Source organism: Manacus vitellinus, unplaced genomic scaffold (assembly GCF_001715985.3).
Source record: "Manacus vitellinus isolate BGI_N305 unplaced genomic scaffold, ASM171598v3 scaffold_21_pilon, whole genome shotgun sequence".
NCBI lineage: Eukaryota > Metazoa > Chordata > Aves > Passeriformes > Pipridae > Manacus > Manacus vitellinus.
The window spans coordinates 5,797,216-5,811,302 of record NW_021939546.1 but is presented as its reverse complement, the minus strand read 5'-3'; the positions used below and the strand labels follow the sequence as shown (position 1 = coordinate 5,811,302).

The 14,087-nt window shown below is 37.3% G+C and overlaps 1 protein-coding gene across 5 annotated transcripts in view; it reads left to right on the top strand.

Moving 5' to 3' along the window:
- The first annotated feature begins 394 nt into the window (after positions 1-394).
- PATJ (PATJ crumbs cell polarity complex component) overlaps positions 395-14,087 on the top strand; it is a 137,550-nt gene continuing 123,857 nt past the window's right edge. For 4 of the 5 annotated variants that reach the window (XM_018072285.1, XM_018072284.1, XM_018072282.1 and 1 more), the window contains exons 1-9: positions 395-417; positions 500-666; positions 2,330-2,512; positions 3,850-3,989; positions 5,783-5,981; positions 7,643-7,771; positions 9,408-9,621; positions 12,713-12,811; positions 13,966-14,057. In XM_018072285.1, coding sequence (XP_017927774.1) covers positions 396-417; positions 500-666; positions 2,330-2,512; positions 3,850-3,989; positions 5,783-5,981; positions 7,643-7,771; positions 9,408-9,621; positions 12,713-12,811; positions 13,966-14,057 — 1,245 coding nt within the window. In that variant the 5' untranslated portion in view covers position 395. The remainder of the gene's footprint in view (positions 418-499; positions 667-2,329; positions 2,513-3,849; positions 3,990-5,782; positions 5,982-7,642; positions 7,772-9,407; positions 9,622-12,712; positions 12,812-13,965; positions 14,058-14,087) is intronic. The other variant, XM_018072283.1, reaches the window with a different exon arrangement.

Below are 14,087 nucleotides of genomic sequence, written 5' to 3'. Positions count from 1 at the left end.
CTGTGTCAATATTCAAAATAATTTGGTTAAACATAACTATGTCTCAGTTTTCTTGCCTTTTCAGTCTGTTTTTATAACTGCATTTTTACTCATATTTGAAAGTTGTTTGTATTCCTTTCTGTGTGTGAAAGGAAAAGTACACAGAGCAAGGAAAAATTTTTAGGTGTGCTTAGGCTACAGTGCAGTTAGGTATGTTGAGAGCTTTGTTGAATAGTTGGGGTAAACAACTGGGGGTGGTGGTTTTTTTCTATTAAATTAGTTGTAGTTAGCTTAGTATTTTACTATCGCATTTATCGTGTGTTACTATTCTGTTTGGATATATCATTTATTAACTTGATTTTTTTTTTAAATCTCATCTAGGTTATTCTGAGGTTATTCCAAAAATACCCCTCAACATGCCTGAAAACCCTGCAGCAGGTATGTGCTCTGAAAGTGATTGCTTTTGTGGGGCAGTGAGTAAGGAAGCTCCATTTCTAACCTGGACTCCTTTGTGGTGCAGATAAGCAGCAGGTGCTGCAGATTCTGGATCGTCTGCAAGCAAAACTGCATGAGAAAAGGGATTCCCAACACCAGGAAAACCTGGCTGTTTTACGGAACACCCTCAGGAGCCCCTTGTTTAACCAGATCCTGACTCTCCAGCAATCCATCAAGCAACTGAAGGAACAAGTGAGTGTAAAATTACAGTTGTTGGTGCGATGATCACTATGGGCAGCATGGGACTTAAATCATGATGTGTAGGCGTGTGTTAACGAGGGCGCTCTTGTTAATAAGCTGTAACATGGTGTGAGTGAACGTTGGGCTTTTTTTTCTTTTGTGAAGCTGATATCAACAGTCGCTGCTGAAATGAGAAGTGGTTTTGCAACAAACAGGTCAAAGGGCAATGTGCTTTGAAAGGAATGCAGGAGAGGCAGGTGTTGGGAACCACATCGATCAGAAAAAAGCATCTGTGAAAGACATCAGCTCCAGTACTTTGAGTTCTGGACAGTGTTGGACTGGGATCCTTTGTTTTCCAGAGAAGCTAAATACGTTTATCAGCTCACTGGCAGCATCTTTCCTCTTTAAAAGACATCATTGCTTCAGTTCCTGTTAATTTGTACTAGAATGGTTAACCTGCTTTGGGAAAGAAAGTCTAGAAAACCCCTCCTAAAGATTTGCCAAGCTCCGATGCAGACCTACCCAAGCTAGTTTTAAAATTACTTGGCTTCAGCAGCAGTCAGAACTTATGTAGTTTGGTTCATAATGCCAGCTGACATTTAGGTTTTGTGGACATGGGCATCCATGACACATCTGCATGAACAGATCTTGCCCTGCAGTTAACTTAAAATCAGCAGCAAAAGCTCAAAGTCAGGGCCTGAGCAGCAGCAATCCCTGTCTTGGCTGCACCTGCCCAGCTGCAGATGTAGCGGGGTGGTTAGGGGGACAAGGCCACCTTGCTGTCATTGCCAAATGTGTTTCACATATTCCTCCCTGGGTGGCTTGGTGATGGCTGTGACATTCATTATCCGTTCTTGCCATATTCCCATACGTTCTACATCTCTTCCTTCCTTCCAGAGCTTGAATGCGTGTCTGCATACTATTAAAAAAATGTATAAAAATACAAGTATATTTAAGATGTGACTGTGACAGAGTGGATGTTACATCCAGAATGTTAGGAATTCGCATATCTAGAAAATTTAGGGTTTTTTGAAATTCTATTTAAGGATGGGCAGTTTCATTCAGGATGAGATTTTCCAGTTTATTATATCACACTTGGAATATTTCTGCATTTCTTCATTATCAGTCAGGACTAGAACTGCAAGTTCTAGCAGTGATAGCATGTTCAGTGTTAGCTAGTTTGTACCAAGGCTCTCTCTGGGGAAGGGATAATACAGACCAGGCCTTGGGCTCCTGAGTGACTCTTGGAGTATTTGGATTTTTGTGCCAAAATTTTATACTGATTTGCCTGACAATTGCAACAGGGCTTGAATGCCTCTTTAATGTTTGCTGCTTTTGCGTGTGTTGTTTCTGAAATATTAGAGTGAAAAGAGGATAACAGGCATAGGCAGGGAAGACGCATGAAAGAAACGAAGAAAAAAGTGGAGTAGAAACACAGCTGGAACACTCAGAGAACTTTCCTTCTGAAAAACAGTTTAAATTTTATTATAATAGCTTGGTTGTAGCTTAAATTTTAATGCTGCCTAATTTATACAGGTGCGTGTATTTGTGTGAATAGGCATATATGAACATGTGTACACTTGTTTCTTTGGCAGTCTGCACACAGCATGGTATATGTGGAAATCCCTTCTTTTGTTTTTTATAGTTTTCCCACATCTTTGTTCATTTTTAACAGCTCAATTACATGCCTCCTGACCGCTCAGTAGATTTTGATTTTACTAAGAGAGGGCTGCTCGTGTTTGCTGACAAATCAGTCGCTGCTGGGACACCTTGCCTTTCACCTGGACCCAAAACACCTCCCTTCACTCCAAACCTGGGAGTTAATGAATTTAACATGATCATCCAACAAATGGCAAAGGTAAGGCTCTCCAAACTTATTTTGCTTTAGGAGTACATTTTCACAATGCTTTTTTGTTGTGTTTCTGGGAGAGTGGTGCCTCCTAACCAGTACAAAGTAGAAGTGTGCTGAGGAAAACTTTACCCTGTGGAAGATAAAGTCAGCAGTAGAAAGAAGTGGTTTGGTGGCTTGTTTTGTTTTTTTCTTTCTTTGCCAATTTTTTTTTGTCTTGCTTCCTGCCGCATGCCCCGACACAGTAAAGAAGTTTCAGTTGCCAGAAAAATGCTTTTGGTATTTGATGACACTTAGTTGAAAATGGACATTTTCAGCAGAAACTCGTTTTGATGGAGACACTTGTTTTATCAAGTATATTTTGAATTGGAAATGTGCCAGCTTTGTTAATACACGAGCAGTGTGAAGGATTAAAAGAAGTAGCACGTAATATTTTATTTAACTCTTCATTTAGTTTGGCTTAACTTTGCCATGTGGATTGTGAAAACTTGTGATTTAAAACTGTACAAATTCTATAACAATTCTATAAGAATTTGTACAGGTGCAGACATCCACACACGTGGGATTGGCATTTATACCACAAATGTATTGTTCTGTGTTACTCTGAACCATTTATTTAATTGGTTAGTCATGCCTTTCTGTATTAAGTAACTGTTGCTAATTGACTACCTTAATGTAGCTGTAATATTTTGAGCATAACTCCTCTCATTAGTATGTCATTAACTCATCAGATAAAAGATTTAGCAGTAAAGACTGCATGTTATTTTGGATAAAGCAGCTGTGATAGTAGTGCATTCTCTGAATAATATTTCCCAGTAAACAACCCCAGAAATCTTGTATTAAAACTGAAAAACAGGCAGTTGCAAAAGCAAACTTTTTTAACATTAAGTGTGAAGTTGCAGGGAGGGGAAGGAAATTAATTTCTCTATTTAAAAAATACAGTCTTTTGAATGCACACCTAAAATCAGCATTAAAAGCAAGGGGAACCAAAAGACAAGTAATTTAGTTCAGCTATGCAGCATTTCCAGAAATCCCAAATATATTGCTCTAGACAGCACTTCTTTCATAGTTCTCATCCAGTTTGGAATTCATCTCATAATGTGAATGAAGTGTGAAAGCAGCTCTTAAATTCCCTGAGGTTTCAGAACCTCAGAGTGCTTGCATATCCAATACGTTGCTATATTAAAAATAATAAATGGAGGAGCTTTTATAGAAATAACATATTCAGTATTTTGCCTTTCTTTAGTCTTAGGAGGAGAATAATTCTTCCAGTGTTCATAAGTTTTAAACTGGCTCGTTCTATTGCATTAAAAATTAGTAAATAATTTTATTTTCTGTTTTATTAGGGAAGACAAATAGAATCAATAAAGATTGATAAACCTTCTGTTGGAGGTCTTGGATTTAGTGTGGTTGCTCTTAAAAATCCCAGCGTGGGAGAAGTTGGTATCTTTGTCAAGGAAGTCCAGCCAGGAAGCATAGCTGACAGGTGAGATCTTTATAATTGTGTTGGAAAATTGTACTTTCCATGGAGGGAAAAGTTACAACATTCACGTTGAAAACTCCATCAGAATAACATGTTTATCTGGGTTATCTGGTGGGGTATTTTGGTGGTGGTATCTTGAATTCTGGCTTTTCAACTGAAGTGACTCATGTTTCGAGGATCAGATTTTCAGATGAGTTTTAAATATCTGAGCAATTCATAAATGGAATTTCCAGAAGTCATGACTCACTGTAGAGAATCTTGAGAACTGATTAAAAAAAACAAAAGAAAACTCAGAAAAGAATACAAGGAAAATAAAAATTAGATTCCTTTTTAATTTTTATGCATTGTGTCCCTGAAAGATTTTACCCCCCCTTGTTCCTTTATTAATGTGCCGCTGACAATGCCCTATTTATAGTTGGTTTTACTGTTTGTTTCCTGTGTAAATTTAGATCCACTTCTCCCGACAGATCCCTGCACAGATGTCATCATAGAATCAAGGCTTCAGGCAGTTTCTTCCTGTATTGTCTGTGGGTTTTCACCCAACAACAAAAGGCAGAGCAATCCTTTAAAAATAAAATGTGATTGTAAAACCACGAGAGTTGGCATGAGACAAATGCAGTGCTCGGAATTATGTTTCAAGAAAATGTGTCTAGATTTCAAGTCATTGGTGTCACTTTTTAAATAACACATGTCAGGAAGTGCCAACACAGGATGACAAAAAGAGTGGGGAGAGGTTGGAATGATAATGGCGATGGGCCCACAGAGAACACACCAGAGAACACTTAAAGAAAAGCATATTAAGGCTCTTTCAAAGTGGAGACAGATGGACTGATCCGGATGTCAAAAGGAGGGTGAATATCTCACTTTAGGATTTGATGACCTGCTGCTCACTTTCTTTGATGAGAGAATCTAAAATATGGTTAGTGCTCGAAGAAAGTGATTTCTGGGAAACATTTTAAACATGGCATGATAAAAAGGAAGTTTAAAATGCCTTAGTTAAGATGTGCAGTTACATTGTTTGAGAGTTTATAAATTTCCCCAGCATGCTTCCCATTTTGCTTCTGAGACAAGATCTCCTGGAGATTTTTTTTGGATTCCTACAGAGCTTTGAAGGCAGTGTCTGTCTATGTAACAGTTTGGTCTCGTGCTCAGAATGAATATTTAATAAAGGAGATGAGTGATGGTTTCTCTCTTGTCACAAATCTAAATTCATCACTGGGATGAATTAACTGTGAAATTTACATTATGTCAAGGTAGCAACTGAACTGTGTATTGCTCAAAGAAAGTTTCATGTGTGAAGCTTGATACTATAAATTTTAAGTAAAATATAAGTATGCAGCTCATTGATCTTCAGATTAAATAATGATACAAAACAATATCAAAGCCTGAGTTGTGGATACTTAGAGATAGTAGCATGTAGTGCTAAACACAATGAAGAATAGTTCCTAGTTTATTGTTTAACTACAAAAATAATTTTTTTCTGCTTTGTAGTTCAATATTAACAAGAAAGGATGAGGGAATTTCAATTAATTTTGAGTAGAAGCAAAATAAAAAATTGAAGAGATTTTTGTACCATGATAAAGCTGGAACACAATGTGTCTGGGCGTTGCAGTTTACAGTGTGAATTGCATGTAGTTTGGAATTTGGTGAAGACATCCTAATAACCAGATTTTTAAAATATATAAACGTTTAACCTTGCACAACTATGTATTTTGCATGTTCGTATTTAAATTACATGAGCCCGATGTGAAAGTCACTCTGGTGCATTAAAAAATTGCTTTCAATGTTTTGTTAAGGGATCAAAGACTGAAGGAAAATGACCACATACTGGCCATTAATTGCACCCCATTGGATCAGAACATTTCCCATCAGCACGCCATTGCCCTCCTCCAGCAATCCACGGGATCCCTGCATCTGGTCGTGGCCAGGGAGCCAGTTCAAGGGAACAGCAGAACTTCAGCTGTCTTATTAAGTGATGTAAATCCACCTGAGACTGTGAGTTGTTGTAATACTGTCAAAATCAGATTTTGAACTGTGCTGGATATTTTGTTCATGTCTCTTAAGTGTTTATGTTAGCAAGTTTTACATGCAGGGATTTTTTGCTTTAATCAGATTTTATATGTGATGACATTTCATTTAGACTCACCGTGCAGTAAGTGTGAGGCTTCCATTGCAAAGCTGCATGGAGCTGTTATAAAATAGATCCTGGGTTTTTATGGGATAGCAGAAGCTTTAATAGATCAACATATTCTTAGCAGCAGGGTCTGTTCAGCATAGGCTGGGTAAAACATTTTATGAGTATACTCAGCTGAAACCTACTTGAGCTCAGCAATTAAAGGTGCTCTGATTACATCTTAAAAGAGAGTAAAAGTAACCTGTCGTGAACACTGTTTGAAATATCCCAACCAATTTAAACTTACACTGCTCAAACGAAAAAGCCTTGTTTTTGTTTTAAAAAACAAACAGAAATTACCTGTAAAGAACCTCTCAGTCACTGTTTATTTATCAGGGGTTTATTTTATCTGCAAATTTCATTAATTGTGAACTCATTTTGTTTTCCTGACAAAGGAGAGCTTGTCACTGGGACAGGTAATAAATTAGGGCTGAACTTCCATCTGTGTTCTGCTGATATGTTCCATGTGGACCAAATTCCACTGAATTTGGTCAAACTGCACATCTAAATTCAGGGATTGCAATATTGGAATCTTAATTTATTATGCTAGTAGATTTTGATGGAAATCTGGGTAAAAGCAGTGCTTTTCCGTATTCTTAGTAATTATTTCCCTCATGATTATTACAGAGGTAGTGAAATCTGAAGGCTTTAGTGGATAATCAATATTGTTTATTGCACTGAAAATTTTAAAGAATTAAACTTTAACTGCTTTTTCATTGAAAGATCTGCACTGAACAGACTAACAAAATAAAATACAAATATATATCTCTACAGGGGGTCCTTAAATTTCTTTTATGATATTTAACTGGCTTTGGCAAAGATTTTCAGTATGCTAATAAATCCTTTATTCACAGAAGACTTAAATCTGCCTACTCTGCTCCATTTTGGTTTCTATGAGATATTAATCTGACAGAAACATTGGCTGGGTTTGAGTTGCTTAACAGCTTTGTTATTTTCAGATTGTCTTGTAGAACATAAGGTCATGGTACAGTGTAGCTTGGAAAATTTGCTTCCAATTCAGTATGGCAGAATATTGTGTTGTGCTATTAATTCAGTACTGGTGGTGTTTAGAGTAAGTGGAATAACAGAAATAAGAATTTGGGCAAGGCTAAGTGAAAACTAGGCCAGTGCAAGCTCCTTGCCCCTGTTTTTCCCTCTTGTTTATAGTGTTCTTGATTTATGAAAAACTGAAAGGATAGTTTTCATTTTGGCAGGAAAATCTCAAAATTGCTTTTTCCTAGTCAAGCTTTTTCCTAGTATCCTGTTATCCTGAAAGTGAAGGACAAACTTTGTGTTTAAAAACAGATGATAAATCCCACTGCGTATTTATAAGGAAATGGAGCTGAGTGAACAAAATCCCACAGATCTCCAATATGTGGGGTAGAGAGAGAAAATTGCTCTGATTAATTCTCGTCATTCACGTGAAAGTGAGAAACATTAATGATCGACTCAAATTAAAATCTCCTGTTTTTATTAATTGCAGATTCACTGGGGCCACATTGAAGACGTTGAGCTGATTAACGATGGTTCGGGATTAGGCTTTGGAATTGTAGGAGGAAAGTCAAGTGGAGTAGTTGTAAGAACGATTGTTCCTGGGGGATTAGCAGATCGGGTAATTTGTTATATTATGTCACTTCTTGTTTGATTGTAAAGTATAATTAACTGGTTTTGACAGTCTTAAAATAAACTAATACATTTAAACAAAAGGAAGCTGATAGCATCAAAGTCTGAATGCCAACATATACTTCATAAATAAATATGTTGAAGGTATGATTGAGGAGAAAGTCAGCACCTGATATAAATTAAGTTGTTTCTCAGACATGCTTTGGCTTTTGTAACATTGTTGAACATGCAGAAATTCTGAGAAGTTGTCTCATATTTTCAAAACTTTTTATATTTTCAGTTTTTGGTCAGTGTGGGGGAGGACAAATACACTGTAGAATTTGACAGCATCTACAGGGACAAACTCTCCAAATGAATTGTTAGGCAAGAGGATCTGTTCTATTGAAGTCATTGCATTACAAGATTTAGTTTAGGGATTGAAAATGTCCTGGTTGTAGTGGATTTCATTTCCAGGGGTTTTGATCCCTGCCTTGCAATCTGACCGGTTCAGGGAGACACTTAGGTTTGATGCAAAGGCTTTTGGAGCTCCTGATGCTTTTTGAAGTTGCACGGATACAGTTTTCAACCTTTGATTGCTCATGTTTAAAGACTCGGTGCTAAGTGTTGCTGCATTTAAGAGCAGAACACTTGCAATAACAAAACAGATTTGGATTTTTTAAGTGAATTTGATCATAGTGAGTTACAATAGCTGAAGACTGGAACCCATACAGACAAAGAGAGAGGCTAGGGTACTTCCTCTAGTATAGGATGGAAATAAAAACTAGAAATTTGAAGAACTTTGCTGGACAGTGTTGGCTTTTGCTTGACTGTATCCCCCTGAACCTGTGCTGTATAAACGAGTATTTCTTAATTATTGTCTAACACCTGTTTTGCTGTAAGGAATGAAGTGTTTTGGCTACCAATGAAGCATGTAAGTTAAGAACTCACCACATCATTCTCAGCTGAATGAGGACATCGTTAAGAACATGTGAAATAATGATGCATATACACGTTAAAATTGGATGACTTTGTAAATGAGTTTGAGTTGGTTCTGGGAATAACTCTGTGATTGCTGTATAAATCAATGCACTGAAGCTGGTGGAGCTGTGCTGATCAATACTAGCTGAGGATTTGGTCCTTAGGAATGCTTGCTTATAATAGAAATTATGATATAGGTCATGAATCATAATTATCAGGTAAAAATGGTTTATATGTAGTCTTGTTAGCTTCACTGGATTTACTCACTCTAGTTGGAGTTATTCATATGAGAAAAGAATTGCCAGGCTAATATAGAAGTATTAGGAAAAAGTCTAAAAAGTCCTAAATCAAAATGCTGTGCTTTCATTCTAGCCCCTGTCCCGTGAGGATTGTTCTATGAAATAGCAATACATGACAATTTGTGAGATTATAAAACATTGTTGCTCTCTGTTTTCTCCTAAATGAACAAAACATTGGAAAAAACAGCTCATGATTGTGCAAACGAGTCCTTGAATTATTTAGTATGTTGCCATGGTGGTCAGTTTGCTGGTGTTTTCTCACATTGGTTCTCATGGCCATGAAGATGCCATAAAGTTTCAGTTTTGTAAGGGAACAGATATTTTATATATAGCCTGGAAACATTTTTTCAATTTCATTTGTATTTGAAGGATGGGAGGCTCCGAACAGGAGATCACATCTTACAGATTGGAGGGACCAATGTGCGAGGAATGACAAGTGAGCAAGTTGCCCAAGTGCTGAGAAACTGTGGGAATTCTGTTAGGATGATTGTTGCAAGGGACCCCAAGTGTGAAGTCATGGAGGCTCCACCAGCTCCTGTGAGCTGGCCAGTCAGCACATTACCTTCCCTTCAAAATGGAAATGTAAGTACCTGCTGCTTCCTTATGACATTTTTAAGTATGTTTGTGGCTTGTGATCAGAAAGGAAAGAGAGAACAGAGTGTTCTTGAGACCTAAAGTACTACTTCTCTCTTGAGTTTCCAGATATCGTGTGCTTGTATTTAAGTGGTCATTATTATAACCCTGCCTTCTATAATTTTTCCCTTTTTCCTGTATGTTATTAATACCTGTAATCTTGGGATTGGAATGACCAGCTTTACAGAATTTATTTCAGAGTGGATAATTTAATTACCAAGACCATAAACATTATCGATAAGTGGTACTTTTAGTTCTCCTTCTTAGCTCATTAAATTTTTGCTAATCAATCATTTGTAAGTGGATTTAAAACTGGACTCTGAATTTGCCTGCTCTGAAATCCAGAGCGCCATGGCCACACCAGAATTATTCAGCACAATCATCTTTTTATGAAACATAAGTGTAATGTTTTCATAGTCTACACTACTGTCTGTGATAGGAAATATATCTAAAAATTTTGAAACTTGTTTTAGCAAATCTTATCATGGTCATATCAAAGTCTCTTGTTTTTGAAGTCATTCTTTTCAGTTTTGAGTAATTAAAATCAACAAATGCTACACTAAGTGTACAGTAGGTCTCGAAACATAAACAAAGCTGTGCTTGTGTACCATCTGCTGCTACTGTGCTGCTTAGATTTAGGTGTAGAATCTGAGTAGCCTTTTCTTTCTTGTTTAGTTTCTTGAATGTGAGTGAAGAGAGGTATTTTTTTTTAAGCACCATTTTTAAAGGTCAGAGTAGAAGTCATATTATTATAAATGCACCTTCTTGCTTGCTGGGCTGCCAGTAGCTTTGTGTCTTGCATTTCTGGAAAAATGAAGCTGCCAGTTGAGTATTTTGGGTCCTTCTCAAGCTCCTCTTCTCCCAAGAGGGGTCGGTGTAGTACAAAATGTGAGTGGGAGAGAGATGGGAGGAGGGGATTTATGTAAGTAAGGTTGGAGTCTTAAAGGTGAGTTTGTCCAATACTCTGACAAAAAGCTTTCCAAGAGAATCAGCATTGTTACGAGGCACTTCTTTTCTGATTGGATCATATTTTCCAAGGCCCATATTAGGGAAAAAATAACATGATCCTAGTTTTGTTTCCTCTACGAAGTCCTATTTTTCTCTCTTCATGTTGTCCCTAATCAACCCCAAGCACTGTAGATGCTGCAGCCTTTCTACAATATTATTTCTTCTGGATGTATTTTCAGTGTCCTCCTTATGCCTCCTGTGTAGTTTGGAGGGGAAAAAATAGTTTTGCAATTTTATCTACTTCTTTCTGGATGTAATCTCTTTTTTTTTATGAACTAAATAGTGCCTTCATATGTAGATTTGAAGAAACTCCTTTTCCTGGTGCTAGGAGAGATTTGCTGAAGACAAGATTAGTGGCTAAACTGAATGTATTTATTAATTTAATGTTGATTTCAATGCTTCACCTTTCCACTTTGTCTGAAATTTTCTCTATAATCTAATTTATCTCTGATTTCAGAGTACTTTCACTAGCTGTGAGCTTTGGAATAGAAAATTTTTTCCTTTTTTTTGCAAACTAGCAGAAAGGCATTTTTAATAAATCATTGGTTATTTTCAGTTTTATATTAATATTTGATTTTCTTTAAATTTCTTATTTCTCTATTGTAGTAGAGAATAACTCAAGCTACCTACATCTGTGCATGGGCACAAGAAAACAGACTTCTCATCTGTAGTCTCCAAGATACTGGCAGCAATGTTAGCAGCCTACTTGTGCTGACTCTACTTAGGACTTTGCACTTTGATTTTTCCAAGCTCCCTTCTAATGTTTTGCATTAAAGCATTGACTCTGAGGAGCTTTTGATTGTCAAAACAGCAGGACTCTCAAGGCCATAGCTCCATTTCAGGTGTTTCTATAGGCTTGTTTACTCTATAGATAAGTGACAACGTCAAAACTTATCTTCATCTCCATCAGCCTCTTACGGAGCAAGGGAGTTGGGAGGCATTTAATGAGTTTAATGACTGTGCTAGTGGAGGGAGGTGTGTGTGATGACGAGATAGCTGTCCATTGATTTCTCTTTCATTGAAAAGTGCAATATGGCTATAACTCCGCCCTGCTTTTAATATGGGTCTGTCCAAAGCTGATACTTGGCAAGCATTTGATTAAACTTATCTTTTTCACTCCCTTAAGAAATGTTTTCTAGTTTCCCAGTCCTTTTTTTGCTGTTGGCAGTGACAGTATCCCCTCTTGATTTCATCACTTTAACAGGCCTTACTCTCATCATCTTCTTTTTGATCTCATTGGGCTGTACAATCTGATTACTGAAAACAAACAACTCTATGTATTTTAACTTATCCGTTGCAATCCCAGATTTATGTGCTTGATTGTTTTTCTCTTTGGTCTCACGAATGTCTTTACTGTTCCCTGTTTGAACTCTTGTCTTGCAGTTTAGATTTTTACTGGTCAGAGGAGAATTGCACAGACATCCTGAGGCAGCTTTGTAGGGACTTTACAAATGAATTTACATTGCATTTACAAAGGAATTATCTCCCTTTTCTGATAGGTCTTAAAAATGATTTTATCTGAATGCAAACTAATGAGGCTTTTGCGTCCCATTGCCATGGACAACCTGGAGGCTTCTGGTTCTCCTTGCGGCTTGATGGTGGTCAAACCTGAACAGGACCACAGCAAACATCAGGACTCACATTTTAAAGGGAGAGAAGAAATTCTGAGGGCATTCAGGATTTTTGTTGTCTTGAGGGATTGACTGGGAAGTTTGTTGTTACCAAGTGGAATCCAAAGGGAAATGTCCCCTGAGTAGTCTAATAAAAACCTTTCATTAAAATGTTTATATTATACCTCTGACAGCTATATGGATCAGGTATTGGGAAAAAATTTAAAAAGCAAACAAAGACTTTGGTGACACTTTATTTTCAGCAAATCTTGGTTATGTCTGTCTTACAAATAAAATCCCTCTTAAAACAGGAAAATCAAAATCACTGCTCACTTCCGAAGATCTTAATTAACCTGCAATATTGTAACGGTACTGCGAAATTACAAGATTTTTTTTACTGTCTTATGCTTTATTTATAGGATAATATCAACCTTTTTGATACCTATGACGTTGAACTTGTAAAAAAGAATGGGCAAAGCCTGGGAATAACAATTGTTGGATATGCTGGCACATGTGATGTAGGTGAGTTCTACAGGATGTAGTACGTCTAGGACAGGGGCTTCTCAAATACCCTTTATTAACTATGGGGAAAATGAATAGCTCCTACCTGTGGTAGGATACGGGGACATGCAATCAGCTGGTTTTTTTCCCCTAAATCCTCTTTAAATTAGAGCTGTTAACTTGTCTTTCAGATATTGGTTGCACAAATGATAATATCTTTAAAACTGACCCAACTGAATATCTGGTTTTACACAAAGGGGTAGTGCTTTTTATCCCTCTCCTTCCTTGTGGGAGTCGAGGTAATTTGGGAACATGGTGCAGCTGGAGTTGCTCTCAAACGCTCTTTGTTCCCAGGAGATCCTCTTGTGTTGCCAGGCAGGAATCCCAGGCCAGTGCAGGGGGCTGGGGAGGGGCACATGTCAGGCAGTGGGAAAAGGTGAGTTTGAAGCACTGGTGGAGGGGTTTTGTAGAGCATAGACAAACCATGTTGGGCAGGTGTTTGATGAAGGTCAGTGTCCAGAAAAGGATGGATGGAGTGTGAAGATTTACCAGAATTAAAGATCAGTGTTTCTTATTTAGCATGAGTTGGTGGAAGTGTTAGTGTTTCGGGGTTTTTTACTGTTTTGTTTTGTTTTTATTTCCTTGTTCTAATTAGAATTAATAATCAAACGTCAGACATGACAAAGGACGGCTTTTCTGATTTCCATGTTTCTCTTTTTTTAAAAAAAGAAAAATCCTTCTTCATTAAGATTTAAAGTACTAAATTCTTTAGCTGTAAGATGATTGAAGTCCTGATCAAAGTCCTTAAGCACGTACTTTACTTTTAGCTTAGTTAGTCCTATTGAAATCAAATGCAGCATGGATTTAAGTGATTGTGGTTTAAAGCCTGGGTAAGCACAAGGATGAATCCATGGAGGAGGCAGTCTTTTGTGATCCATTTTAAGGGAAGAATTTTGAGGTCAGTGTACAGGTGGTTGTGTCAGTGCTGGTTTTTCCACCAGAGATCCTCAGTCATTTCATGTCAAGTTGTGTGAGTGGTAACATGCAAATATTGGTGGTTTACACAATCATCACTTTATGGAAAGAAGAATGTGTGAAAAAGGCTGGAATTAAAAATCTTAGTCAGAAAAGAAACAGATTAGGTTAATGCAGTGACTTCTTTCTGTCCTCTCCAGCAGAACCTTCAGGGATTTTTGTGAAAAATATAATACCTGGTAGTGCTGCTGACCACAATGGCCAAATTCATGTCCATGACAAAATTGTTGCTGTAAGTAAAATACTCTTCTTACATATTGCT